The sequence below is a fragment of the Metopolophium dirhodum genome, chromosome 3 (genome assembly GCF_019925205.1).
Source record: "Metopolophium dirhodum isolate CAU chromosome 3, ASM1992520v1, whole genome shotgun sequence".
Classification (NCBI taxonomy): domain Eukaryota; kingdom Metazoa; phylum Arthropoda; class Insecta; order Hemiptera; family Aphididae; genus Metopolophium; species Metopolophium dirhodum.
Window position 1 is genome coordinate 35,598,336 of NC_083562.1, and position 23,268 is coordinate 35,621,603.

The 23,268-nt window shown below is 36.8% G+C and overlaps 5 protein-coding genes across 6 annotated transcripts; 4 read left to right on the plus strand and 1 right to left on the minus strand.

Moving 5' to 3' along the window:
* The first annotated feature begins 983 nt into the window (after window positions 1-983).
* Window positions 984-6,040, plus strand: LOC132940376 (histone H2A-like). Its single transcript, XM_061007930.1, has 2 exons — window positions 984-1,038; window positions 5,555-6,040. Exon 2 carries the CDS (start codon window positions 5,617-5,619, stop codon window positions 5,992-5,994), a length of 378 nt encoding a protein of 125 aa, XP_060863913.1. The 5' UTR covers window positions 984-1,038; window positions 5,555-5,616; the 3' UTR covers window positions 5,995-6,040.
* LOC132940657 (histone H2B-like) lies at window positions 4,823-5,203 on the minus strand. The gene has a single exon (XM_061008368.1). It carries the CDS (start codon window positions 5,201-5,203, stop codon window positions 4,823-4,825), a length of 381 nt encoding a protein of 126 aa, XP_060864351.1.
* A 4,968-nt stretch (window positions 6,041-11,008) lies between the features above and the next one.
* Window positions 11,009-15,210, plus strand: LOC132940363 (histone H1A, sperm-like). Of its 2 annotated transcripts, XM_061007913.1 has the most exons (3): window positions 11,009-12,281; window positions 12,357-12,472; window positions 15,092-15,210. In XM_061007913.1, exon 1 carries the CDS (start codon window positions 11,091-11,093, stop codon window positions 11,703-11,705), a length of 615 nt encoding a protein of 204 aa, XP_060863896.1. In that variant the 5' UTR covers window positions 11,009-11,090; the 3' UTR covers window positions 11,706-12,281; window positions 12,357-12,472; window positions 15,092-15,210. The 2 variants fall into 2 exon arrangements, with proteins under 2 accessions (XP_060863896.1, XP_060863895.1); XM_061007912.1 differs by having other exon boundaries at window positions 11,009-12,472.
* A 2,444-nt stretch (window positions 15,211-17,654) lies between these two features.
* LOC132940380 (histone H2A-like) lies at window positions 17,655-18,407 on the plus strand. Its single transcript, XM_061007934.1, has one exon. The coding sequence runs from the start codon at window positions 17,984-17,986 to the stop codon at window positions 18,359-18,361; it is 378 nt and encodes a 125-aa protein (XP_060863917.1). The 5' UTR covers window positions 17,655-17,983; the 3' UTR covers window positions 18,362-18,407.
* A 2,408-nt stretch (window positions 18,408-20,815) lies between these two features.
* LOC132940371 (histone H4-like) lies at window positions 20,816-23,240 on the plus strand. Its single transcript, XM_061007924.1, has one exon. It carries the CDS (start codon window positions 20,816-20,818, stop codon window positions 21,251-21,253), a length of 438 nt encoding a protein of 145 aa, XP_060863907.1. The 3' UTR covers window positions 21,254-23,240.
* The last annotated feature ends 28 nt before the right edge of the window (window positions 23,241-23,268 follow it).

Genomic DNA, 23,268 nt, shown 5'->3' on the forward strand with positions numbered 1-23,268 from the left:
TATTAAATATTTAAACAAAATCGATAGGAGTTTAGGAACGAGAAAATGTGTTGTTATCGATCTCAAGTAAATATATTAGTGTATTCAAATCAGTTTTCAAAAGTCTCATCACGTTATCCGGTCCATCGGTAGGTCTGACAAAAAGTGCATACAAATGAACATAAATTGTTGCAAATTTGCACTGAGTTTCGACCGAAGTCCTCTGACAATGTGTTATTATAATTGTGTATTCAACATGATTTCGGTTAAGTACGATGAAGACGAGATTTATTGATAAAGTCTGCCTCGTTAAAATTTCAGGTAGAAACGCCGGTGACACCGTGCCGTAGCAGAGTCCTAAAACCTTCATATTCGAACAGCCACTGTTCGTCGGAAAATCGGTCGATTGGAAATCTGCAAATTCTATGGTCTCGGGAAACTCGTGGAGAATTCATCCAAAATATTTTTGTCAATTTTCGACTGGTTTCAGTCATACGACAGACCTTCAAATACGGTTTACGAAAACGCGGTCGGAAGTGTGGAAATAACGACTCGTGGTGGTTTCGTGGTACTGGGTGGCGATGCAATAATCATTGGCGATCGTTTAGAATTTAGTTAGCTTTCCAAAAAGTTCAAAGCCAGATTTTTACCACCATTTCCCGTTGAGATATTGTGAAAAACGATTGTACAACCGTAGCTCGGACGACGACGCGAATCACACTGGTTTACTAGTTGGCACGGTGCACTGTATATATTTACACATTTTTTAACCCGTTTGGTATCACCGCAGTGAACAGGCGAATCATCCATCGTTTTTAATATTTACTTGAACAATATCATCATCAACATGACAGACACCGTCGCTACAACTCCGGCTCCAGTCGCCGCATCGCCGGCCGCGAAGAAGTCTCCTGCCAAGAAGAAGTTGTCGGCTTCTAAAGTCAAGAAGACCGTTGCGTTGCACCCGACCACCGCCGTGATGGTCACGTCGGCCATCAAGGAGCTCAAGGAGAAGAAAGGTTCGTCGTTACCGGCCATCGTTTCCAAGTTCAATGTTCGGTAAATATTTTAATATGGTTGTATTTAAAATCTCCCATTTTATACCATAGTCGTTAACAACATCATTTATTGCATTAAAAATAGTCTGCGGATCAGTTGACATTGTTCTGTTCATACCTACAAACTGCTCCACTGGACATTTTTGTACATCATCAAAATACCTTGAAACTATTGATAGCTGTTCGTGGTGTCCGAAATCGCTTGTCTCGTCAGCAATAATTGATATTTTTTATTTTCAATTTTAAGTTTTAACTGATTTTTTAGAAACTTGACTTATTGGATATAATTAGATCGTTTTGAATTATATCACTACAATAAGTCGCGTTTTTTGGACCTAATTCTAAGTGAGATTTAAGAAGAGGATCATATTTGGCCAAAAGTGTAACAACATCTTTGAACAGACCTTTATCGTAACTACTTTCCTTCTCATTTTTTCCTCGGAATGAACGTCCACCAATACAAAGAGGAGTTATATCAATTAAGCGTTGCATGATTTGTCTATTTTTTAATATTTGCTGTTCTTTTTGACTATGTATAAGTTCTCTCTCTTCATCTAAAACTATATCTATTGGATTTAAATGCAAAAAGTTTGTTAATGAAGTTATGGTATTTAAATGAGTGTGTTTGAGGTTTGGTGTGCTTTAAATTTAGTTGTAGCTAGTTTTCAATCATTAAATCCAACTTTTGAATGCGCAGAATCTGTATAGCCGGCATTTATTCCTGAAGAATTGGTGAACATCCGACAGGGAAAACAAAAAGCTCTATCTAGTTTCACACTGTACTCAAGCCAATTGAATAATTATTCATACCAAGATTTATTAAAGCACCGCAATCTATCTCCAAACATTGTTCGTGGATACGATTTAAGTTTGGGTTGAAATGGGCCTCGAACAACCCTATATTTACGTTCTAACTGGGATGCCGGTAATAAATTAGCAGGATCATCAGGATCTAAAATGTTCAGAATTCATGCATAAGATGAACAATTTAAATTTAGTACACAATACTTACTCGGTTTGATCATTTAATGTTTAAAATTGTACAACTTGTTTTCTTAGTAAATAACAACATTTAAATAATATGAAGTATCGAGAAACATAAAGACACAACATTGATCAACACAAATATTATCAGTTAGGTATACCTAATAAAACTAATTAGTAAAAAGGTTTATTGGTTAATGGTTACTGCAAAAGCAAAAAATTACAATATTTATTTACCTAATATACATAATAAAAAGTCAACTACAAAACATTGACCCAACATGGTTCAAAATGTATATATTTGCTCGTGTGGCATAAAACCTAACCTAACCATATTTTAAATAATATATCTTAAACGGTAAAATATAATTTAACTTTGTAAAAATATATATGCCTTTGCACTTAGTAGCCTGGACCGGTCTGCCACCAAACACTGAACACAATTAATAGTAAACCTAACATAGCACGCACATAGACAAAACTAACAAATTATTATTACCTATTACAATATTATTTCTATCCATCATAAGGATATACATATAAGTTATAAATTAAACGTTTAACTAGATACAATGCGTCTATAAACACAGTCTAGAACTGAACACAAACAGCCAACATATACAAACATTAATACATTATTAAAATAATATTGTAAGTAAATACCCAACAGCTCATGTACAGTATTTGACTCGAACTTTTTCAGATTCTTCAACCGTATGACTGCAGTGTGTCAATGGGACTGGATCATCTGGATCATTGTCACCTAAATTAATAAAATGAATATTGTTAATTCATAAGTAAAATAAAACAGCTTACATAGTATGCATAGACAATATTATTAAAATAATGAAAAGGGCCGTTTTGGTTGAGTAATGATATTTCAAAACGAGAGATTTATTTGGGGCTGGTGTACTTGGCCACAGCCTTAGTTCCTTCACTGATGGCATGAAATATATATATATATATATATAATATTTATGACACATCTCTACGTTTCGTCGGAAGAGTCGGTGTTTACGCGTAAGTTTGTTTTAATTTTATTTTGGTGCTCAAATTTACCATTTTAGACTTGAATTGAATTAAATATTTATCGACACGGACAATTTGCTAACTCGGTGACGTATAAACGATTTAAATGATAATAACATTTTAATTACGTCGGTACATTATTGCTTGTATCGGTATTTCTATAGGTTTTTCATTGATGATTTATTTTTAGAACGTTTTTACCAAATTCCTTGTTATCGACGGTAATAGCTGCTATTAATGATACGAATATCCATCGTATTTATAGTATACTATTATATGTTTTGCCATATACATCATAGGGACCGATAAAATCCTTAAATAACCGGACACCGAATTTTTTTTTTCACCCGACTATTTGCTGAAAAATATGGTTGAATCAGCGTTTGACGACACTCAGCTGATGTTCAGAACTTCACGCATTACCTACGTCATGTATTTTAAAATTTCATTCGAGTTTATTATTCAATAACAACCAATTTTTCTTGAGCCCTTATCAGTGTCACCAATGTATATGTCACCAGTAAAATATTACTACATATTTCAATGATACGTTTTGTGAAATTGTAAATTTTGCACGTTGTAATTTTGTGTTATTTAGCTACACCTATTATCTATAGGTTTTGAGGTTAAAAAAAAAATCTAATAAAATTCGAAATTTACTTGTACCTATAAATAGCTCAAAAAGAGTAAAAATATTTTAATAATAATATTGTAAGATGTGTGGAAAATATAAATAAAAATATAATTTTTTTATCATAAATAAAATAAAATGTCATCTTGCCACCTGGGATATTATGATAATGTTATAATAAAAATTAAAAAAAACCCTTTTTTTAATGTTAAAAATATTACAATGCCGTTGTCGTACTTTTGGTACAACCGTGGCACTTGAACCAGAATTTGGCGGATGGTCATTTTTGTTATTTGGATGGACTATATTATTTAATTTGGATAACTGTCGGGAATCGAATAATTCAACAGTGCAACAATATCCACGAGACCACGACGTATAAAACATACATTATAATTATACACGACACTAGCAGCCGATTATCGTCTGTTTATTTATAGATACTTTTGTCCCGCGTTCTGGGGAAGTTTGATGAATAGGTACGCCATTTACCGAGTAAACATTGACATTGTTATAAATATATTTTTATTACTGATAGTCGATAAATAAACAATAATTATCCAGGATTCTCGGTGTTTATATGGCTTCAATTACGTAAGATACCGATTGTACCTAATTAAAAACCCGAAAGACCCATGTTGACATTACAGTCTGGTTAGGTATAGCTATTACTCACAGTCGCTCAAATATATATTAACGTTAATTTTTTCATTACCACGGATCGACCGACAGTTAAATAATAATAATGAAATTTGCCGTGCCCATAAGATTGGTTATTTTTAGCATGTTTTTGCCGAATCTCGTGTTTTCGACGGTAAAACCCGCACAACGTCTATTAATATCCATCGCATTTATAATAATACACACGATATTATATCATTCTATCAAAGAAGAACTCGATGTTTTAGTAAATTTCTCACGTAACCGGACGGCATTTTTTTTTCGTTGTTTTCTTTTTTAATTATCCCGATAATCACGCAGTGCTCCCCGCTCTGTACACACTGCAAATGTTCAAAATATTCTACGTGCGATAGTTTTAGTTCAAAAATAATGGTTGTTAGAGAACAGAAATTTTATAGCGATTGGTGGCCCTGAAAAGGGCCGTTTTAGTTGAGTAATGATATTTCACAAAACGGGAGACTTATTTGGAGCTGGTGTACTTGGTCACAGCCTTGGTTCCTTCACTGACGGCGTGCTTGGCCAATTCACCGGGCAACAAGAGTCGGACGGCAGTTTGGATTTCCCGGCTGGTAATGGTCGAACGTTTGTTGTAGTGGGCCAGACGACTGGATTCGGCGGCGATGCGCTCGAACAGGTCGTTGACGAAGCTGTTCATGATGCTCATGGCTTTGGACGAGACTCCGGTGTCGGGATGTACTTGTTTCAACACTTTGTAGATGTAGATTGCGTACGATTCTTTCCTCTTGGGCTTGCGCTTCTTGTCGGACTTGGCGATGTTCTTTTGTGCCTTGCCGGACGACTTCTTCATTGCTTTGCCCGCCGATTTTCCTCCTGGAGCCATTTCGAATAGTTGTAAATAGAAAACTTGTTGACGACTGAAACGTTGTGTACTGAGTGATGATTTGGCAGTACATCACTGGGGGTATATATTACCAAACCCAAGCGACATGCCGTTCGTTTATTGGTGTAAAAACCCACAGTGATGACGATATAAATAGAATCGTCGATTTGTCCATAACAACGGAAAATAGAAGTTTCTCTACGAGTACGTTTCACGGTTATGTCGAACGAAAACCACAACGTTTGGTAATGAAAGTCAACCGAACGGTGTGACGTAGTATCGTAGTGTTGTTATCTCTGTCCAATCACAGAATTGCTATCCACAATTTTACTATATATACGAAAATTTCAGGCGAATCGCACATCAGTCTCATTTAGTATCGAATCTGAACCATTCCAAGCACAATTACAATCATGAGCGGACGCGGCAAAGCAGGAAAATCGAAGGGAGGCAAATCCAAGACCAGGTCGTCCCGCGCCGGACTCCAGTTCCCGGTCGGTCGTATCCATCGTCTGTTGAGAAAAGGAAACTACGCCGAACGTGTCGGAGCCGGAGCACCGGTATACCTGGCCGCCGTCATGGAGTACTTGGCAGCTGAAGTTTTGGAGTTGGCCGGTAACGCCGCCCGTGACAACAAGAAGTCTCGTATCATCCCCAGACATTTGCAATTGGCCATCAGGAACGACGAGGAGTTGAACAAATTGTTGTCCGGAGTAACCATCGCTCAAGGCGGTGTGTTGCCCAACATCCAAGCCGTGCTCTTGCCCAAGAAGACCGAGAAGAAGGCCTAACTTTGCTACCTTACCCTACAAACACAGTTTAAAACGGCCCTTTTCAGGGCCACCAAAATTAAAACAAACGGTCCGTCCGAATTTTTTTCCAGCAGATACACTAGATTGTGTTAGTACTACACGTGTAGCTGTCGTTGCTTTCAGATTTTTAAGCGAATGCCTTGAAATTTTTCAATCGAGATCGGGCACGATTTTACATTAAATATACTTGGATAACGATTCTGAAGGGCCTTAATTCCATTTCCTTCATATTTCGAGGAAGAAGCCGTCACTTGTGGGTGGCCTTAAACCTTAAAAATCGTATTAAAAAATTATCCCATCGAATTACTATGGGTACACCGTCAACATAAGCTGGCTCGTCGTCAAACGAATGTTTAGAATTAAACGCTGATTTTACTCAAATACGGCTACGCTGACCACTGGCGGCTTACAAAACAACCGTTTTTATTAAAAAATTATATTTTTTATCCTTATAATTTTTTAAGTTTTTTACTTTTTTTATACAACATAGTGTTTTTTAATTTTATATTCCAAAGCAGAATATTTTTCTTAGTATTTCGACACATAGAAGTGGACAAACATTTCGCGGGGTAACCCCGTACCACTCCACTCCGCTCATCTAAACTTTAAATACTTATAACTCATAAACTACTCGTCCCAAATTCGATTTTCATGTATCGAAATACCAAGTAAAATACTCTGCTTTGGAATATAAAATTAAAACCCTATGTTGTCATACAAAAAAGTGAAAAACTTAAAAAATTATAAGGATAAAAAATACAATTTTTTAATAAAAACGTTGTTTTATAAGCGATTTGAAACGATGTAAAAAAATATTTACACTTTATGAAATATTGGTTGTTGTTTGATAAAAGAATCGCCCGGTGTTAACTGTAAGTAGACCAAAATATTTTAAAGCCTCACAATGACGATTGTTCACTTTTGGTCTGATTGTGACATTAAAAATAAGCTAGTTATGTTGTATAATTTGACAAGACGTCAATCAAATAAACCCGGAAATGAATATAGCACGAATTATCGAGGTAATCAGATGATTGACAATTAAACAATGAAATACAAAATATATTCTAAAGTATGTTGTTCTAAAAATATTCTAATAGGTATCTGTTTTCGGTTATTTGGGAAATGACGACGCGATAAAGTATCGCGATTAGTACTTAACTGTATTGTAAATACCGTGATGCGGGTATTACCGTCGATAACAAGACATTTGTAAAAACATTCTAAAAATAACCCCTTTGTATGGTTTCCATTATTATGCGTTGTTGTCTGTCGATCCGTGGTAATGAAAATATTAACATCAACACGTGAACGACTGACGAAAGTTATACCTAACCATATTATACCCGTCTACAATGTCAACATGGGTCTTTCGGAATTTTTAATTAGATACTATCGGTGTTTTACTTAATTGAAGCCATGTAAACACCGAGAATCCTGGATAATTATTGTTTATTGATCGATAATCGGTAATAAAAATCTCAATGTTTACATGGTAAATGGCGTACACCTATTTATCAAACTCCGCGGGAAATCTTGACAAGAGTATCCATAAATAAACAGACGATAGTCGGCTGGTAGTGTCGTGTATTATGTAACGTCGTGGTCTCGTGGAGATTGTCACACCGTTGAATTATTCGATTCCCCATCTCATAATTTTGGCCTGGGTTGTTTATTTATCATTCTCCTATTTTGTAAAATCTGTACAACAATAATAATAATATACTGCCGCTAGCGCAATATTCACAATCACTATTCGTGCCCATCGCCAGACTATAATTACGTTTTGGTGGCCCTGAAAAGGGCCTTTTTAAGGTATGATAACTAATGACGATGATCAAGTTAAGCACGTTCACCGCGGATACGACGGGCCAACTGGATGTCCTTTGGCATGATGGTGACACGCTTGGCGTGGATCGCGCAAAGATTGGTGTCTTCGAACAGACCTACCAAGTATGCCTCGCTGGCTTCTTGCAACGCCATGACGGCGGAGCTCTGGAAACGCAGGTCGGTCTTGAAGTCCTGGGCGATCTCGCGCACTAGACGTTGGAACGGCAATTTGCGGATCAAAAGTTCTGTGCTCTTCTGATAACGACGGATTTCACGGAGGGCAACGGTTCCCGGACGGTAACGATGTGGTTTTTTCACTCCTCCGGTGGCGGGTGCGCTCTTACGTGCGGCTTTGGTGGCCAACTGTTTCCTGGGCGCCTTTCCGCCGGTGGATTTACGAGCTGTCTGCTTGGTACGTGCCATTGCGCTGCTGGATTAGATTGTTCTGAGTTGGTGTGCAAAACGTGGATGTCGGACGACTGATGTGGTTCGAACACACTGTCGACCGGTATATATACGTAAATGGGAACAGTATGCGTCGTCCTCATTGGACGATGTTTAACGTTTAGAATTTTAGCGGCGGGGGTGGGGGGATAACCGGTCATGGTTCCGATTGGTGGTTCGGTGTCGAGAGAAACGGTTAAAAGGGACTGCGACCTGAAGAAAAGTATCAGTCAACGTTCAGTTCACATCCGAGCAAGTTGTCCAACACTATTTCCAACATTCAAAATGACAGGACGAGGCAAAGGAGGAAAAGGTCTGGGAAAAGGAGGCGCGAAACGTCATCGTAAAGTGCTCCGTGATAACATCCAGGGAATCACCAAGCCCGCTATCCGTCGGTTGGCTCGCCGAGGCGGTGTTAAACGTATTTCCGGTTTGATCTACGAAGAGACCCGCGGAGTTCTGAAGGTATTCCTGGAAAACGTGATCCGTGACGCAGTCACATACACCGAGCACGCCAAGAGGAAGACCGTCACCGCCATGGACGTCGTGTACGCTCTCAAACGACAAGGTCGTACTCTGTACGGTTTCGGAGGTTAAATACTTGCTTCTGAAGTTTAAAAACATCTTAAAAAGGCCCTTTTCAGGGCCACCATATGACCATAGTATATCGTTTATAAAACCTTAGAATAAAAGAAAACATTCCGTTCAAGTTGGTTATATTCGGTGGCGACAATGATAATTCCCAATTTGTTTAAGAAAACACGCGGAATAACGTTCCGAATATAATAGATTATCCATAATATTGTTCTTTGAACGTTTTTCCATGATTACAATTGAAATACTACCCTAAGTCAAAACATAGAAATAACCGTTACGTTGGTAACCGTAATCTTGTTATGATATTATTGCGGGACTTTGAATTCAATATTACAAAAAAAGCTTCAAGAAATATATTTTTCGAGTCAATCATTGCTTCTTCCAGCCCAGGATAATGTTGTAATATTAATTGCTTAATCGAGTTCTAAAGCTATTATTCTAATGATATTATCGAATAAATTGCTGCCTGGTTTGGTTTGGTGATCAGTTGATTATTTTTTGTGAATTCCAGTGGTGATTTACTATTTCACTACGTCATTCGTTACGTGAACCTACCATGAATAAGCCACGAGGTTTTTGTTTAATGATTTATTTTTAGAATGTTTTTTTTTTTCGAATTTCATTGTATACATTATAATTGTTATATATTGCAAGAAACATCGGTTCCCATAATATGATAGAGTAACCATGATGACCATGTATAATAGTATAGGTACTATAAACACGATAGATATTCATATTATTAATAGCCGTTGTGCGGGTATTACCGTCGATAACAAACAATTTGGTAAAAACATTCTAAAAATAACTCACCAATGAAAAACCTCATAGAATGATATTGAGAATACTGGCAAAAAGGGTGTCCAAAAACGTAGAAAATGTAAATTATTGTTGTAAGAACTAAAATTCAGAAAATTAGTTTCTATAGAAATACCGGGACGGGGAATAATAATAATATCTCGGCGTAATTAAATGTCATTATAAGTTAAATCATTGATGCGGTTATAAATAAAATTTCATTTGGGAAATTCTTAATTATAATCCATGGTTTTATTTTAACTAATTACAACGAAACTTCGAATTAAAATATTAATTGAGGGCATTGCGTGAATTTTTTCATGTACTTTATCACTTGTAAGACGGAGACAACAATTAATGCGTGTACGTACAGGCCACGACGTTGCGCAGGTGAACTGTAAACAATTCACGTTCATTTTTTTACTTTTTTTTTTTTACTTTTCGTCTATCCAGATATAACGCGATGAGACTCCTGAACACTTATTTGCAGTTGTTAATACGATTACTTGTCTTGAGGTCGATCAGCACACGTTTTAAGATTATTTATTTATTTTATTTGAATTTTAAAAATTTTGGAAAATATTAAATATTTAAACAAAATCGATAGGAGTTTAGGAACGAGAAAATGTGTTGTTATCGATCTCAAGTAAATATATTAGTGTATTCAAATCAGTTTTCAAAAGTCTCATCACGTTATCCGGTCCATCGGTAGGTCTGACAAAAAGTGCATACAAATGAACATAAATTGTTGCAAATTTGCACTGAGTTTCGACCGAAGTCCTCTGACAATGTGTTATTATAATTGTGTATTCAACATGATTTCGGTTAAGTACGATGAAGACGAGATTTATTGATAAAGTCTGCCTCGTTAAAATTTCAGGTAGAAACGCCGGTGACACCGTGCCGTAGCAGAGTCCTAAAACCTTCATATTCGAACAGCCACTGTTCGTCGGAAAATCGGTCGATTGGAAATCTGCAAATTCTATGGTCTCGGGAAACTCGTGGAGAATTCATCCAAAATATTTTTGTCAATTTTCGACTGGTTTCAGTCATACGACAGACCTTCAAATACGGTTTACGAAAACGCGGTCGGAAGTGTGGAAATAACGACTCGTGGTGGTTTCGTGGTACTGGGTGGCGATGCAATAATCATTGGCGATCGTTTAGAATTTAGTTAGCTTTCCAAAAAGTTCAAAGCCAGATTTTTACCACCATTTCCCGTTGAGATATTGTGAAAAACGATTGTACAACCGTAGCTCGGACGACGACGCGAATCACACTGGTTTACTAGTTGGCACGGTGCACTGTATATATTTACACATTTTTTAACCCGTTTGGTATCACCGCAGTGAACAGGCGAATCATCCATCGTTTTTAATATTTACTTGAACAATATCATCATCAACATGACAGACACCGTCGCTACAACTCCGGCTCCAGTCGCCGCATCGCCGGCCGCGAAGAAGTCTCCTGCCAAGAAGAAGTTGTCGGCTTCTAAAGTCAAGAAGACCGTTGCGTTGCACCCGACCACCGCCGTGATGGTCACGTCGGCCATCAAGGAGCTCAAGGAGAAGAAAGGTTCGTCGTTACCGGCCATCAAGAAATACTTGGCCGCCAACTACAAAGTCGATCCCGCCAAGCTGGCGCCTTTCATCAGGAAGTTTTTGAAAGCCGCCGTCGCCAACGGTACCGTCGTCCAGACCAAGGGAACCGGCGCTTCGGGACACTTCAAGTTGCCCGTCGCCGAGGTCAAGCCGAAAAAGGCCGTTGTAGCCAAGAAGAAGAAATCCATCGTCAAAAAAGTCAAAGCCGCCGGAACACCGAAGAAGAAGAAGCTCGTAGCCGCCAAGAAACCCGCGGCGGGTGAACCAGCAGCCAAAAAAGCGAAAAAGGCCGCTGCGACGAAACCCAAGGCGACTACACCAAAGAAGGCCCCAGCCAAAGCGAAAAAGCCGGCCGCCGTCAAACCCAAATCGAAGAAAACTCCGATCAAGAAAACCGCAGCTCCCAAAAAGAAGTAGTGCGGTAGTAAAATACTATCCCCTCTTCCTTCCTTAAAACGGTCCTTTTCAGGACCACCAATTTTATGACTCGCACTTCTCTCAATAAATATATTTCATACATTTACAGTAAGCTGTGTACGATTGTATTACGCGTGATTTAGAAAATAATATTTTATAAAGTCCGTTCGCGTGTTTGGTCGTTTCAGACTATGGACGGGTGAAACGTACCCAGTTGCAGTTTGATTATATTGCAATCGATCAAAATGAAAACATCGGTTACAATTATTGTTAAGGAATTCCCAAATTCAATATTATTTATAACCGACTAATAATAACATTTAATTACGTCGAGATACTATTGCCCGTATCGGTATTTCTATAGGTTTTTCATTGATGAGTTATTTTTAGAATGTTTTTACCAAATTCCTCGTGACCCGCACAATGGTTATTAACGATATGAATATTATTTATTATCAAATTATAATGTTATATTTATATCGCCTGTGACAATCGCCAATTGTGTTGACGTTCAAATAATTCAATCGAACAAAAATAATAAACCGAGACGTGAATAGAAAGACAAGTCGTTAAGCAGTAAATAATATAACTTAAACTCGCACATTTCGTTACGTTCGGGTTATTTTCATCAAATATTTCGATACTTTCAAGTTTCAGTTCGGAGCGGGACAAAGGCAGCTGTTTCTTCGGCGGCGGACATCTGAACGTCTGGTCCTTGATACATATGACACAGCTCTACGTTTCGTCGGAAGAGTCCGTGTTTACGCGTAAGTTTGTTTTTATTTTATTTTGCTGCTCAAATTTACCATTTTAGACTTGAATTGAATTAAATATTTATCGACACGGACAATTTGCTAACTCGGTGACGTATAAACGATTTATAAAAATAACATCATTTTAATTACATTAAGTTTAAAGAATTTGCAATTGTTTCCAAAATACCGCCGTGTCTAGTGCAACTGCCTTCAATAAATGAGTAGATCAACTGAATGTTACCGAAAAAATCAAATGTTATTCTATTTTCTCTCCCAACTGAATCTACTAAAATCAAATTGAGACAATGAACAAAGAACGCTTTATCATTTTTCTTTTTGAATTTAGCTTGAACTCCGTTTACACTTCCCGACATTGTTGCTGCACCATCGAAGCACATTGATAAAACAGATTCCCATTTTACCTTCCCGTATTTATTGTATGATTTCGGTAAAGTACGATTAAGACGAGATTTATTGATAAAGTCTGCCTCGTTAAAATTTCGGGTAGAAACAATGTAAAATACTGACAATACTTACTTTTGAAGTTTTAAAACATCTTAAAAAGGCCCTTCTCAGGGCCACCATTTTTTTCTATACATCGTTTATAACCCAAAGTAATGATAACTCACTGCTGAACACTTGGTTGGAATACGATACTAACACGGAAATAGTCCGTTCTAGTTATTTGGTGGTAACAAACGTAAAGATAATTAACAATTTGTTTAAGATAACAACAGCACATTAGTGAACATAAAAACGCGCAGAATATAAATTATTACGCACCCGTTGCGTTTATGACATTATGAAGCTTTATCTTTGGCATCATCATCTGTCCAGTAATTTACTTTATTTTTTTTTTAAAATCTCGCTGACGATAGTTCATAAATACTAAACGAATAGTAATATTATAACGTTTCAAATATAATATCGTTTCCAAGTTCAATGTTCGGTAAATATTTTAATATGGTTGTATTTAAAATCTCCCATTTTATACCATAGTCGTTAACAACATCATTTATTGCATTAAAAATAGTCTGCGGATCAGTTGACATTGTTCTGTTCATACCTACAAACTGCTCCACTGGACATTTTTGTACATCATCAAAATACCTTGAAACTATTGATAGCTGTTCGTGGTGTCCGAAATCGCTTGTCTCGTCAGCAATAATTGATATTTTTTATTTTCAATTTTAAGTTTTAACTGATTTTTTAGAAACTTGACTTATTGGATATAATTAGATCGTTTTGAATTATATCACTACAATAAGTCGCGTTTTTTGGACCTAATTCTAAGTGAGATTTAAGAAGAGGATCATATTTGGCCAAAAGTGTAACAACATCTTTGAACAGACCTTTATCGTAACTACTTTCCTTCTCATTTTTTCCTCGGAATGAACGTCCACCAATACAAAGAGGAGTTATATCAATTAAGCGTTGCATGATTTGTCTATTTTTTAATATTTGCTGTTCTTTTTGACTATGTATAAGTTCTCTCTCTTCATCTAAAACTATATCTATTGGATTTAAATGCAAAAAGTTTGTTAATGAAGTTATGGTATTTAAATGAGTGTGTTTGAGGTTTGGTGTGCTTTAAATTTAGTTGTAGCTAGTTTTCAATCATTAAATCCAACTTTTGAATGCGCAGAATCTGTATAGCCGGCATTTATTCCTGAAGAATTGGTGAACATCCGACAGGGAAAACAAAAAGCTCTATCTAGTTTCACACTGTACTCAAGCCAATTGAATAATTATTCATACCAAGATTTATTAAAGCACCGCAATCTATCTCCAAACATTGTTCGTGGATACGATTTAAGTTTGGGTTGAAATGGGCCTCGAACAACCCTATATTTACGTTCTAACTGGGATGCCGGTAATAAATTAGCAGGATCATCAGGATCTAAAATGTTCAGAATTCATGCATAAGATGAACAATTTAAATTTAGTACACAATACTTACTCGGTTTGATCATTTAATGTTTAAAATTGTACAACTTGTTTTCTTAGTAAATAACAACATTTAAATAATATGAAGTATCGACAAACATAAAGACACAACATTGATCAACACAAATATTATCAGTTAGGTATACCTAATAAAACTAATTAGTAAAAAGGTTTATTGGTTAATGGTTACTGCAAAAGCAAAAAATTACAATATTTATTTACCTAATATACATAATAAAAAGTCAACTACAAAACATAGACCCAACATGGTTCAAAATGTATATATTTGCTCGTGTGGCATAAAACCTAACCTAACCATATTTTAAATAATATATCTTAAACGGTAAAATATAATTTAACTTTGTAAAAATATATATGCCTTTGCACTTAGTAGCCTGGACCGGTCTGCCACCAAACACTGAACACAATTAATAGTAAACCTAACATAGCACATAGACAAAACTAACAAATTATTATTACCTATTACAATATTATTTCTATCCATCATAAGGATATACATATAAGTTATAAATTAAACGTTTAACTAGATACAATGCGTCTATAAACACAGTCTAGAACTGAACACAAACAGCCAACATATACAAACATTAATACATTATTAAAATAATATTGTAAGTAAATACCCAACAGCTCATGTACAGTATTTGACTCGAACTTTTTCAGATTCTTCAACCGTATGACTGCAGTGTGTCAATGGGACTGGATCATCTGGATCATTGTCACCTAAATTAATAAAATGAATATTGTTAATTCATAAGTAAAATAAAACAGCTTACATAGTATGCATAGACAATATTATTAAAATAATGAAAAGGGCCGTTTTGGTTGAGTAATGATATTTCAAAACGAGAGATTTATTTGGGGCTGGTGTACTTGGCCACAGCCTTAGTTCCTTCACTGATGGCATGAAATATATATATATATATATATAATATTTATGACACATCTCTACGTTTCGTCGGAAGAGTCGGTGTTTACGCGTAAGTTTGTTTTAATTTTATTTTGGTGCTCAAATTTACCATTTTAGACTTGAATTGAATTAAATATTTATCGACACGGACAATTTGCTAACTCGGTGACGTATAAACGATTTAAATGATAATAACATTTTAATTACGTCGGTACATTATTGCTTGTATCGGTATTTCTATAGGTTTTTCATTGATGATTTATTTTTAGAACGTTTTTACCAAATTCCTTGTTATCGACGGTAATAGCTGCTATTAATGATACGAATATCCATCGTATTTATAGTATACTATTATATGTTTTGCCATATACATCATAGGGACCGATAAAATCCTTAAATAACCGGACACCGAATTTTTTTTTTCACCCGACTATTTGCTGAAAAATATGGTTGAATCAGCGTTTGACGACACTCAGCTGATGTTCAGAACTTCACGCATTACCTACGTCATGTATTTTAAAATTTCATTCGAGTTTATTATTCAATAACAACCAATTTTTCTTGAGCCCTTATCAGTGTCACCAATGTATATGTCACCAGTAAAATATTACTACATATTTCAATGATACGTTTTGTGAAATTGTAAATTTTGCACGTTGTAATTTTGTGTTATTTAGCTACACCTATTATCTATAGGTTTTGAGGTTAAAAAAAAAATCTAATAAAATTCGAAATTTACTTGTACCTATAAATAGCTCAAAAAGAGTAAAAATATTTTAATAATAATATTGTAAGATGTGTGGAAAATATAAATAAAAATATAATTTTTTTATCATAAATAAAATAAAATGTCATCTTGCCACCTGGGATATTATGATAATGTTATAATAAAAATTAAAAAAAACCCTTTTTTTAATGTTAAAAATATTACAATGCCGTTGTCGTACTTTTGGTACAACCGTGGCACTTGAACCAGAATTTGGCGGATGGTCATTTTTGTTATTTGGATGGACTATATTATTTAATTTGGATAACTGTCGGGAATCGAATAATTCAACAGTGCAACAATATCCACGAGACCACGACGTATAAAACATACATTATAATTATACACGACACTAGCAGCCGATTATCGTCTGTTTATTTATAGATACTTTTGTCCCGCGTTCTGGGGAAGTTTGATGAATAGGTACGCCATTTACCGAGTAAACATTGACATTGTTATAAATATATTTTTATTACTGATAGTCGATAAATAAACAATAATTATCCAGGATTCTCGGTGTTTATATGGCTTCAATTACGTAAGATACCGATTGTACCTAATTAAAAACCCGAAAGACCCATGTTGACATTACAGTCTGGTTAGGTATAGCTATTACTCACAGTCGCTCAAATATATATTAACGTTAATTTTTTCATTACCACGGATCGACCGACAGTTAAATAATAATAATGAAATTTGCCGTGCCCATAAGATTGGTTATTTTTAGCATGTTTTTGCCGAATCTCGTGTTTTCGACGGTAAAACCCGCACAACGTCTATTAATATCCATCGCATTTATAATAATACACACGATATTATATCATTCTATCAAAGAAGAACTCGATGTTTTAGTAAATTTCTCACGTAACCGGACGGCATTTTTTTTTCGTTGTTTTCTTTTTTAATTATCCCGATAATCACGCAGTGCTCCCCGCTCTGTACACACTGCAAATGTTCAAAATATTCTACGTGCGATAGTTTTAGTTCAAAAATAATGGTTGTTAGAGAACAGAAATTTTATAGCGATTGGTGGCCCTGAAAAGGGCCGTTTTAGTTGAGTAATGATATTTCACAAAACGGGAGACTTATTTGGAGCTGGTGTACTTGGTCACAGCCTTGGTTCCTTCACTGACGGCGTGCTTGGCCAATTCACCGGGCAACAAGAGTCGGACGGCAGTTTGGATTTCCCGGCTGGTAATGGTCGAACGTTTGTTGTAGTGGGCCAGACGACTGGATTCGGCGGCGATGCGCTCGAACAGGTCGTTGACGAAGCTGTTCATGATGCTCATGGCTTTGGACGAGACTCCGGTGTCGGGATGTACTTGTTTCAACACTTTGTAGATGTAGATTGCGTACGATTCTTTCCTCTTGGGCTTGCGCTTCTTGTCGGACTTGGCGATGTTCTTTTGTGCCTTGCCGGACGACTTCTTCATTGCTTTGCCCGCCGATTTTCCTCCTGGAGCCATTTCGAATAGTTGTAAATAGAAAACTTGTTGACGACTGAAACGTTGTGTACTGAGTGATGATTTGGCAGTACATCACTGGGGGTATATATTACCAAACCCAAGCGACATGCCGTTCGTTTATTGGTGTAAAAACCCACAGTGATGACGATATAAATAGAATCGTCGATTTGTCCATAACAACGGAAAATAGAAGTTTCTCTACGAGTACGTTTCACGGTTATGTCGAACGAAAACCACAACGTTTGGTAATGAAAGTCAACCGAACGGTGTGACGTAGTATCGTAGTGTTGTTATCTCTGTCCAATCACAGAATTGCTATCCACAATTTTACTATATATACGAAAATTTCAGGCGAATCGCACATCAGTCTCATTTAGTATCGAATCTGAACCATTCCAAGCACAATTACAATCATGAGCGGACGCGGCAAAGCAGGAAAATCGAAGGGAGGCAAATCCAAGACCAGGTCGTCCCGCGCCGGACTCCAGTTCCCGGTCGGTCGTATCCATCGTCTGTTGAGAAAAGGAAACTACGCCGAACGTGTCGGAGCCGGAGCACCGGTATACCTGGCCGCCGTCATGGAGTACTTGGCAGCTGAAGTTTTGGAGTTGGCCGGTAACGCCGCCCGTGACAACAAGAAGTCTCGTATCATCCCCAGACATTTGCAATTGGCCATCAGGAACGACGAGGAGTTGAACAAATTGTTGTCCGGAGTAACCATCGCTCAAGGCGGTGTGTTGCCCAACATCCAAGCCGTGCTCTTGCCCAAGAAGACCGAGAAGAAGGCCTAACTTTGCTACCTTACCCTACAAACACAGTTTAAAACGGCCCTTTTCAGGGCCACCAAAATTAAAACAAACGGTCCGTCCGAATTTTTTTCCAGCAGATACACTAGATTGTGTTAGTACTACACGTGTAGCTGTCGTTGCTTTCAGATTTTTAAGCGAATGCCTTGAAATTTTTCAATCGAGATCGGGCACGATTTTACATTAAATATACTTGGATAACGATTCTGAAGGGCCTTAATTCCATTTCCTTCATATTTCGAGGAAGAAGCCGTCACTTGTGGGTGGCCTTAAACCTTAAAAATCGTATTAAAAAATTATCCCATCGAATTACTATGGGTACACCGTCAACATAAGCTGGCTCGTCGTCAAACGAATGTTTAGAATTAAACGCTGATTTTACTCAAATACGGCTACGCTGACCACTGGCGGCTTACAAAACAACCGTTTTTATTAAAAAATTATATTTTTTATCCTTATAATTTTTTAAGTTTTTTACTTTTTTTATACAACATAGTGTTTTTTAATTTTATATTCCAAAGCAGAATATTTTTCTTAGTATTTCGACACATAGAAGTGGACAAACATTTCGCGGGGTAACCCCGTACCACTCCACTCCGCTCATCTAAACTTTAAATACTTATAACTCATAAACTACTCGTCCCAAATTCGATTTTCATGTATCGAAATACCAAGTAAAATACTCTGCTTTGGAATATAAAATTAAAACCCTATGTTGTCATACAAAAAAGTGAAAAACTTAAAAAATTATAAGGATAAAAAATACAATTTTTTAATAAAAACGTTGTTTTATAAGCGATTTGAAACGATGTAAAAAAATATTTACACTTTATGAAATATTGGTTGTTGTTTGATAAAAGAATCGCCCGGTGTTAACTGTAAGTAGACCAAAATATTTTAAAGCCTCACAATGACGATTGTTCACTTTTGGTCTGATTGTGACATTAAAAATAAGCTAGTTATGTTGTATAATTTGACAAGACGTCAATCAAATAAACCCGGAAATGAATATAGCACGAATTATCGAGGTAATCAGATGATTGACAATTAAACAATGAAATACAAAATATATTCTAAAGTATGTTGTTCTAAAAATATTCTAATAGGTATCTGTTTTCGGTTATTTGGGAAATGACGACGCGATAAAGTATCGCGATTAGTACTTAACTGTATTGTAAATACCGTGATGCGGGTATTACCGTCGATAACAAGACATTTGTAAAAACATTCTAAAAATAACCCCTTTGTATGGTTTCCATTATTATGCGTTGTTGTCTGTCGATCCGTGGTAATGAAAATATTAACATCAACACGTGAACGACTGACGAAAGTTATACCTAACCATATTATACCCGTCTACAATGTCAACATGGGTCTTTCGGAATTTTTAATTAGATACTATCGGTGTTTTACTTAATTGAAGCCATGTAAACACCGAGAATCCTGGATAATTATTGTTTATTGATCGATAATCGGTAATAAAAATCTCAATGTTTACATGGTAAATGGCGTACACCTATTTATCAAACTCCGCGGGAAATCTTGACAAGAGTATCCATAAATAAACAGACGATAGTCGGCTGGTAGTGTCGTGTATTATGTAACGTCGTGGTCTCGTGGAGATTGTCACACCGTTGAATTATTCGATTCCCCATCTCATAATTTTGGCCTGGGTTGTTTATTTATCATTCTCCTATTTTGTAAAATCTGTACAACAATAATAATAATATACTGCCGCTAGCGCAATATTCACAATCACTATTCGTGCCCATCGCCAGACTATAATTACGTTTTGGTGGCCCTGAAAAGGGCCTTTTTAAGGTATGATAACTAATGACGATGATCAAGTTAAGCACGTTCACCGCGGATACGACGGGCCAACTGGATGTCCTTTGGCATGATGGTGACACGCTTGGCGTGGATCGCGCAAAGATTGGTGTCTTCGAACAGACCTACCAAGTATGCCTCGCTGGCTTCTTGCAACGCCATGACGGCGGAGCTCTGGAAACGCAGGTCGGTCTTGAAGTCCTGGGCGATCTCGCGCACTAGACGTTGGAACGGCAATTTGCGGATCAAAAGTTCTGTGCTCTTCTGATAACGACGGATTTCACGGAGGGCAACGGTTCCCGGACGGTAACGATGTGGTTTTTTCACTCCTCCGGTGGCGGGTGCGCTCTTACGTGCGGCTTTGGTGGCCAACTGTTTCCTGGGCGCCTTTCCGCCGGTGGATTTACGAGCTGTCTGCTTGGTACGTGCCATTGCGCTGCTGGATTAGATTGTTCTGAGTTGGTGTGCAAAACGTGGATGTCGGACGACTGATGTGGTTCGAACACACTGTCGACCGGTATATATACGTAAATGGGAACAGTATGCGTCGTCCTCATTGGACGATGTTTAACGTTTAGAATTTTAGCGGCGGGGGTGGGGGGATAACCGGTCATGGTTCCGATTGGTGGTTCGGTGTCGAGAGAAACGGTTAAAAGGGACTGCGACCTGAAGAAAAGTATCAGTCAACGTTCAGTTCACATCCGAGCAAGTTGTCCAACACTATTTCCAACATTCAAAATGACAGGACGAGGCAAAGGAGGAAAAGGTCTGGGAAAAGGAGGCGCGAAACGTCATCGTAAAGTGCTCCGTGATAACATCCAGGGAATCACCAAGCCCGCTATCCGTCGGTTGGCTCGCCGAGGCGGTGTTAAACGTATTTCCGGTTTGATCTACGAAGAGACCCGCGGAGTTCTGAAGGTATTCCTGGAAAACGTGATCCGTGACGCAGTCACATACACCGAGCACGCCAAGAGGAAGACCGTCACCGCCATGGACGTCGTGTACGCTCTCAAACGACAAGGTCGTACTCTGTACGGTTTCGGAGGTTAAATACTTGCTTCTGAAGTTTAAAAACATCTTAAAAAGGCCCTTTTCAGGGCCACCATATGACCATAGTATATCGTTTATAAAACCTTAGAATAAAAGAAAACATTCCGTTCAAGTTGGTTATATTCGGTGGCGACAATGATAATTCCCAATTTGTTTAAGAAAACACGCGGAATAACGTTCCGAATATAATAGATTATCCATAATATTGTTCTTTGAACGTTTTTCCATGATTACAATTGAAATACTACCCTAAGTCAAAACATAGAAATAACCGTTACGTTGGTAACCGTAATCTTGTTATGATATTATTGCGGGACTTTGAATTCAATATTACAAAAAAAGCTTCAAGAAATATATTTTTCGAGTCAATCATTGCTTCTTCCAGCCCAGGATAATGTTGTAATATTAATTGCTTAATCGAGTTCTAAAGCTATTATTCTAATGATATTATCGAATAAATTGCTGCCTGGTTTGGTTTGGTGATCAGTTGATTATTTTTTGTGAATTCCAGTGGTGATTTACTATTTCACTACGTCATTCGTTACGTGAACCTACCATGAATAAGCCACGAGGTTTTTGTTTAATGATTTATTTTTAGAATGTTTTTTTTTTTCGAATTTCATTGTATACATTATAATTGTTATATATTGCAAGAAACATCGGTTCCCATAATATGATAGAGTAACCATGATGACCATGTATAATAGTATAGGTACTATAAACACGATAGATATTCATATTATTAATAGCCGTTGTGCGGGTATTACCGTCGATAACAAACAATTTGGTAAAAACATTCTAAAAATAACTCACCAATGAAAAACCTCATAGAATGATATTGAGAATACTGGCAAAAAGGGTGTCCAAAAACGTAGAAAATGTAAATTATTGTTGTAAGAACTAAAATTCAGAAAATTAGTTTCTATAGAAATACCGGGACGGGGAATAATAATAATATCTCGGCGTAATTAAATGTCATTATAAGTTAAATCATTGATGCGGTTATAAATAAAATTTCATTTGGGAAATTCTTAATTATAATCCATGGTTTTATTTTAACTAATTACAACGAAACTTCGAATTAAAATATTAATTGAGGGCATTGCGTGAATTTTTTCATGTACTTTATCACTTGTAAGACGGAGACAACAATTAATGCGTGTACGTACAGGCCACGACGTTGCGCAGGTGAACTGTAAACAATTCACGTTCATTTTTTTACTTTTTTTTTTTTACTTTTCGTCTATCCAGATATAACGCGATGAGACTCCTGAACACTTATTTGCAGTTGTTAATACGATTACTTGTCTTGAGGTCGATCAGCACACGTTTTAAGATTATTTATTTATTTTATTTGAATTTTAAAAATTTTGGAAAATATTAAATATTTAAACAAAATCGATAGGAGTTTAGGAACGAGAAAATGTGTTGTTATCGATCTCAAGTAAATATATTAGTGTATTCAAATCAGTTTTCAAAAGTCTCATCACGTTATCCGGTCCATCGGTAGGTCTGACAAAAAGTGCATACAAATGAACATAAATTGTTGCAAATTTGCACTGAGTTTCGACCGAAGTCCTCTGACAATGTGTTATTATAATTGTGTATTCAACATGATTTCGGTTAAGTACGATGAAGACGAGATTTATTGATAAAGTCTGCCTCGTTAAAATTTCAGGTAGAAACGCCGGTGACACCGTGCCGTAGCAGAGTCCTAAAACCTTCATATTCGAACAGCCACTGTTCGTCGGAAAATCGGTCGATTGGAAATCTGCAAATTCTATGGTCTCGGGAAACTCGTGGAGAATTCATCCAAAATATTTTTGTCAATTTTCGACTGGTTTCAGTCATACGACAGACCTTCAAATACGGTTTACGAAAACGCGGTCGGAAGTGTGGAAATAACGACTCGTGGTGGTTTCGTGGTACTGGGTGGCGATGCAATAATCATTGGCGATCGTTTAGAATTTAGTTAGCTTTCCAAAAAGTTCAAAGCCAGATTTTTACCACCATTT

Bases quoted from the DNA above. Each gene is read 5' to 3' on its own strand.
- LOC132940371 (XM_061007924.1), top strand. From the start codon at position 20,816: ATGGTTCCGATTGGTGGTTCGGTGTCGAGAGAAACGGTTAAAAGGGAC.
- LOC132940657 (XM_061008368.1), bottom strand. From the start codon at position 5,203: ATGGCTCCAGGAGGAAAATCGGCGGGCAAAGCAATGAAGAAGTCGTCC.
- LOC132940363 (XM_061007912.1), top strand. From the start codon at position 11,091: ATGACAGACACCGTCGCTACAACTCCGGCTCCAGTCGCCGCATCGCCG.
- LOC132940380 (XM_061007934.1), top strand. From the start codon at position 17,984: ATGAGCGGACGCGGCAAAGCAGGAAAATCGAAGGGAGGCAAATCCAAG.
- LOC132940376 (XM_061007930.1), top strand. From the start codon at position 5,617: ATGAGCGGACGCGGCAAAGCAGGAAAATCGAAGGGAGGCAAATCCAAG.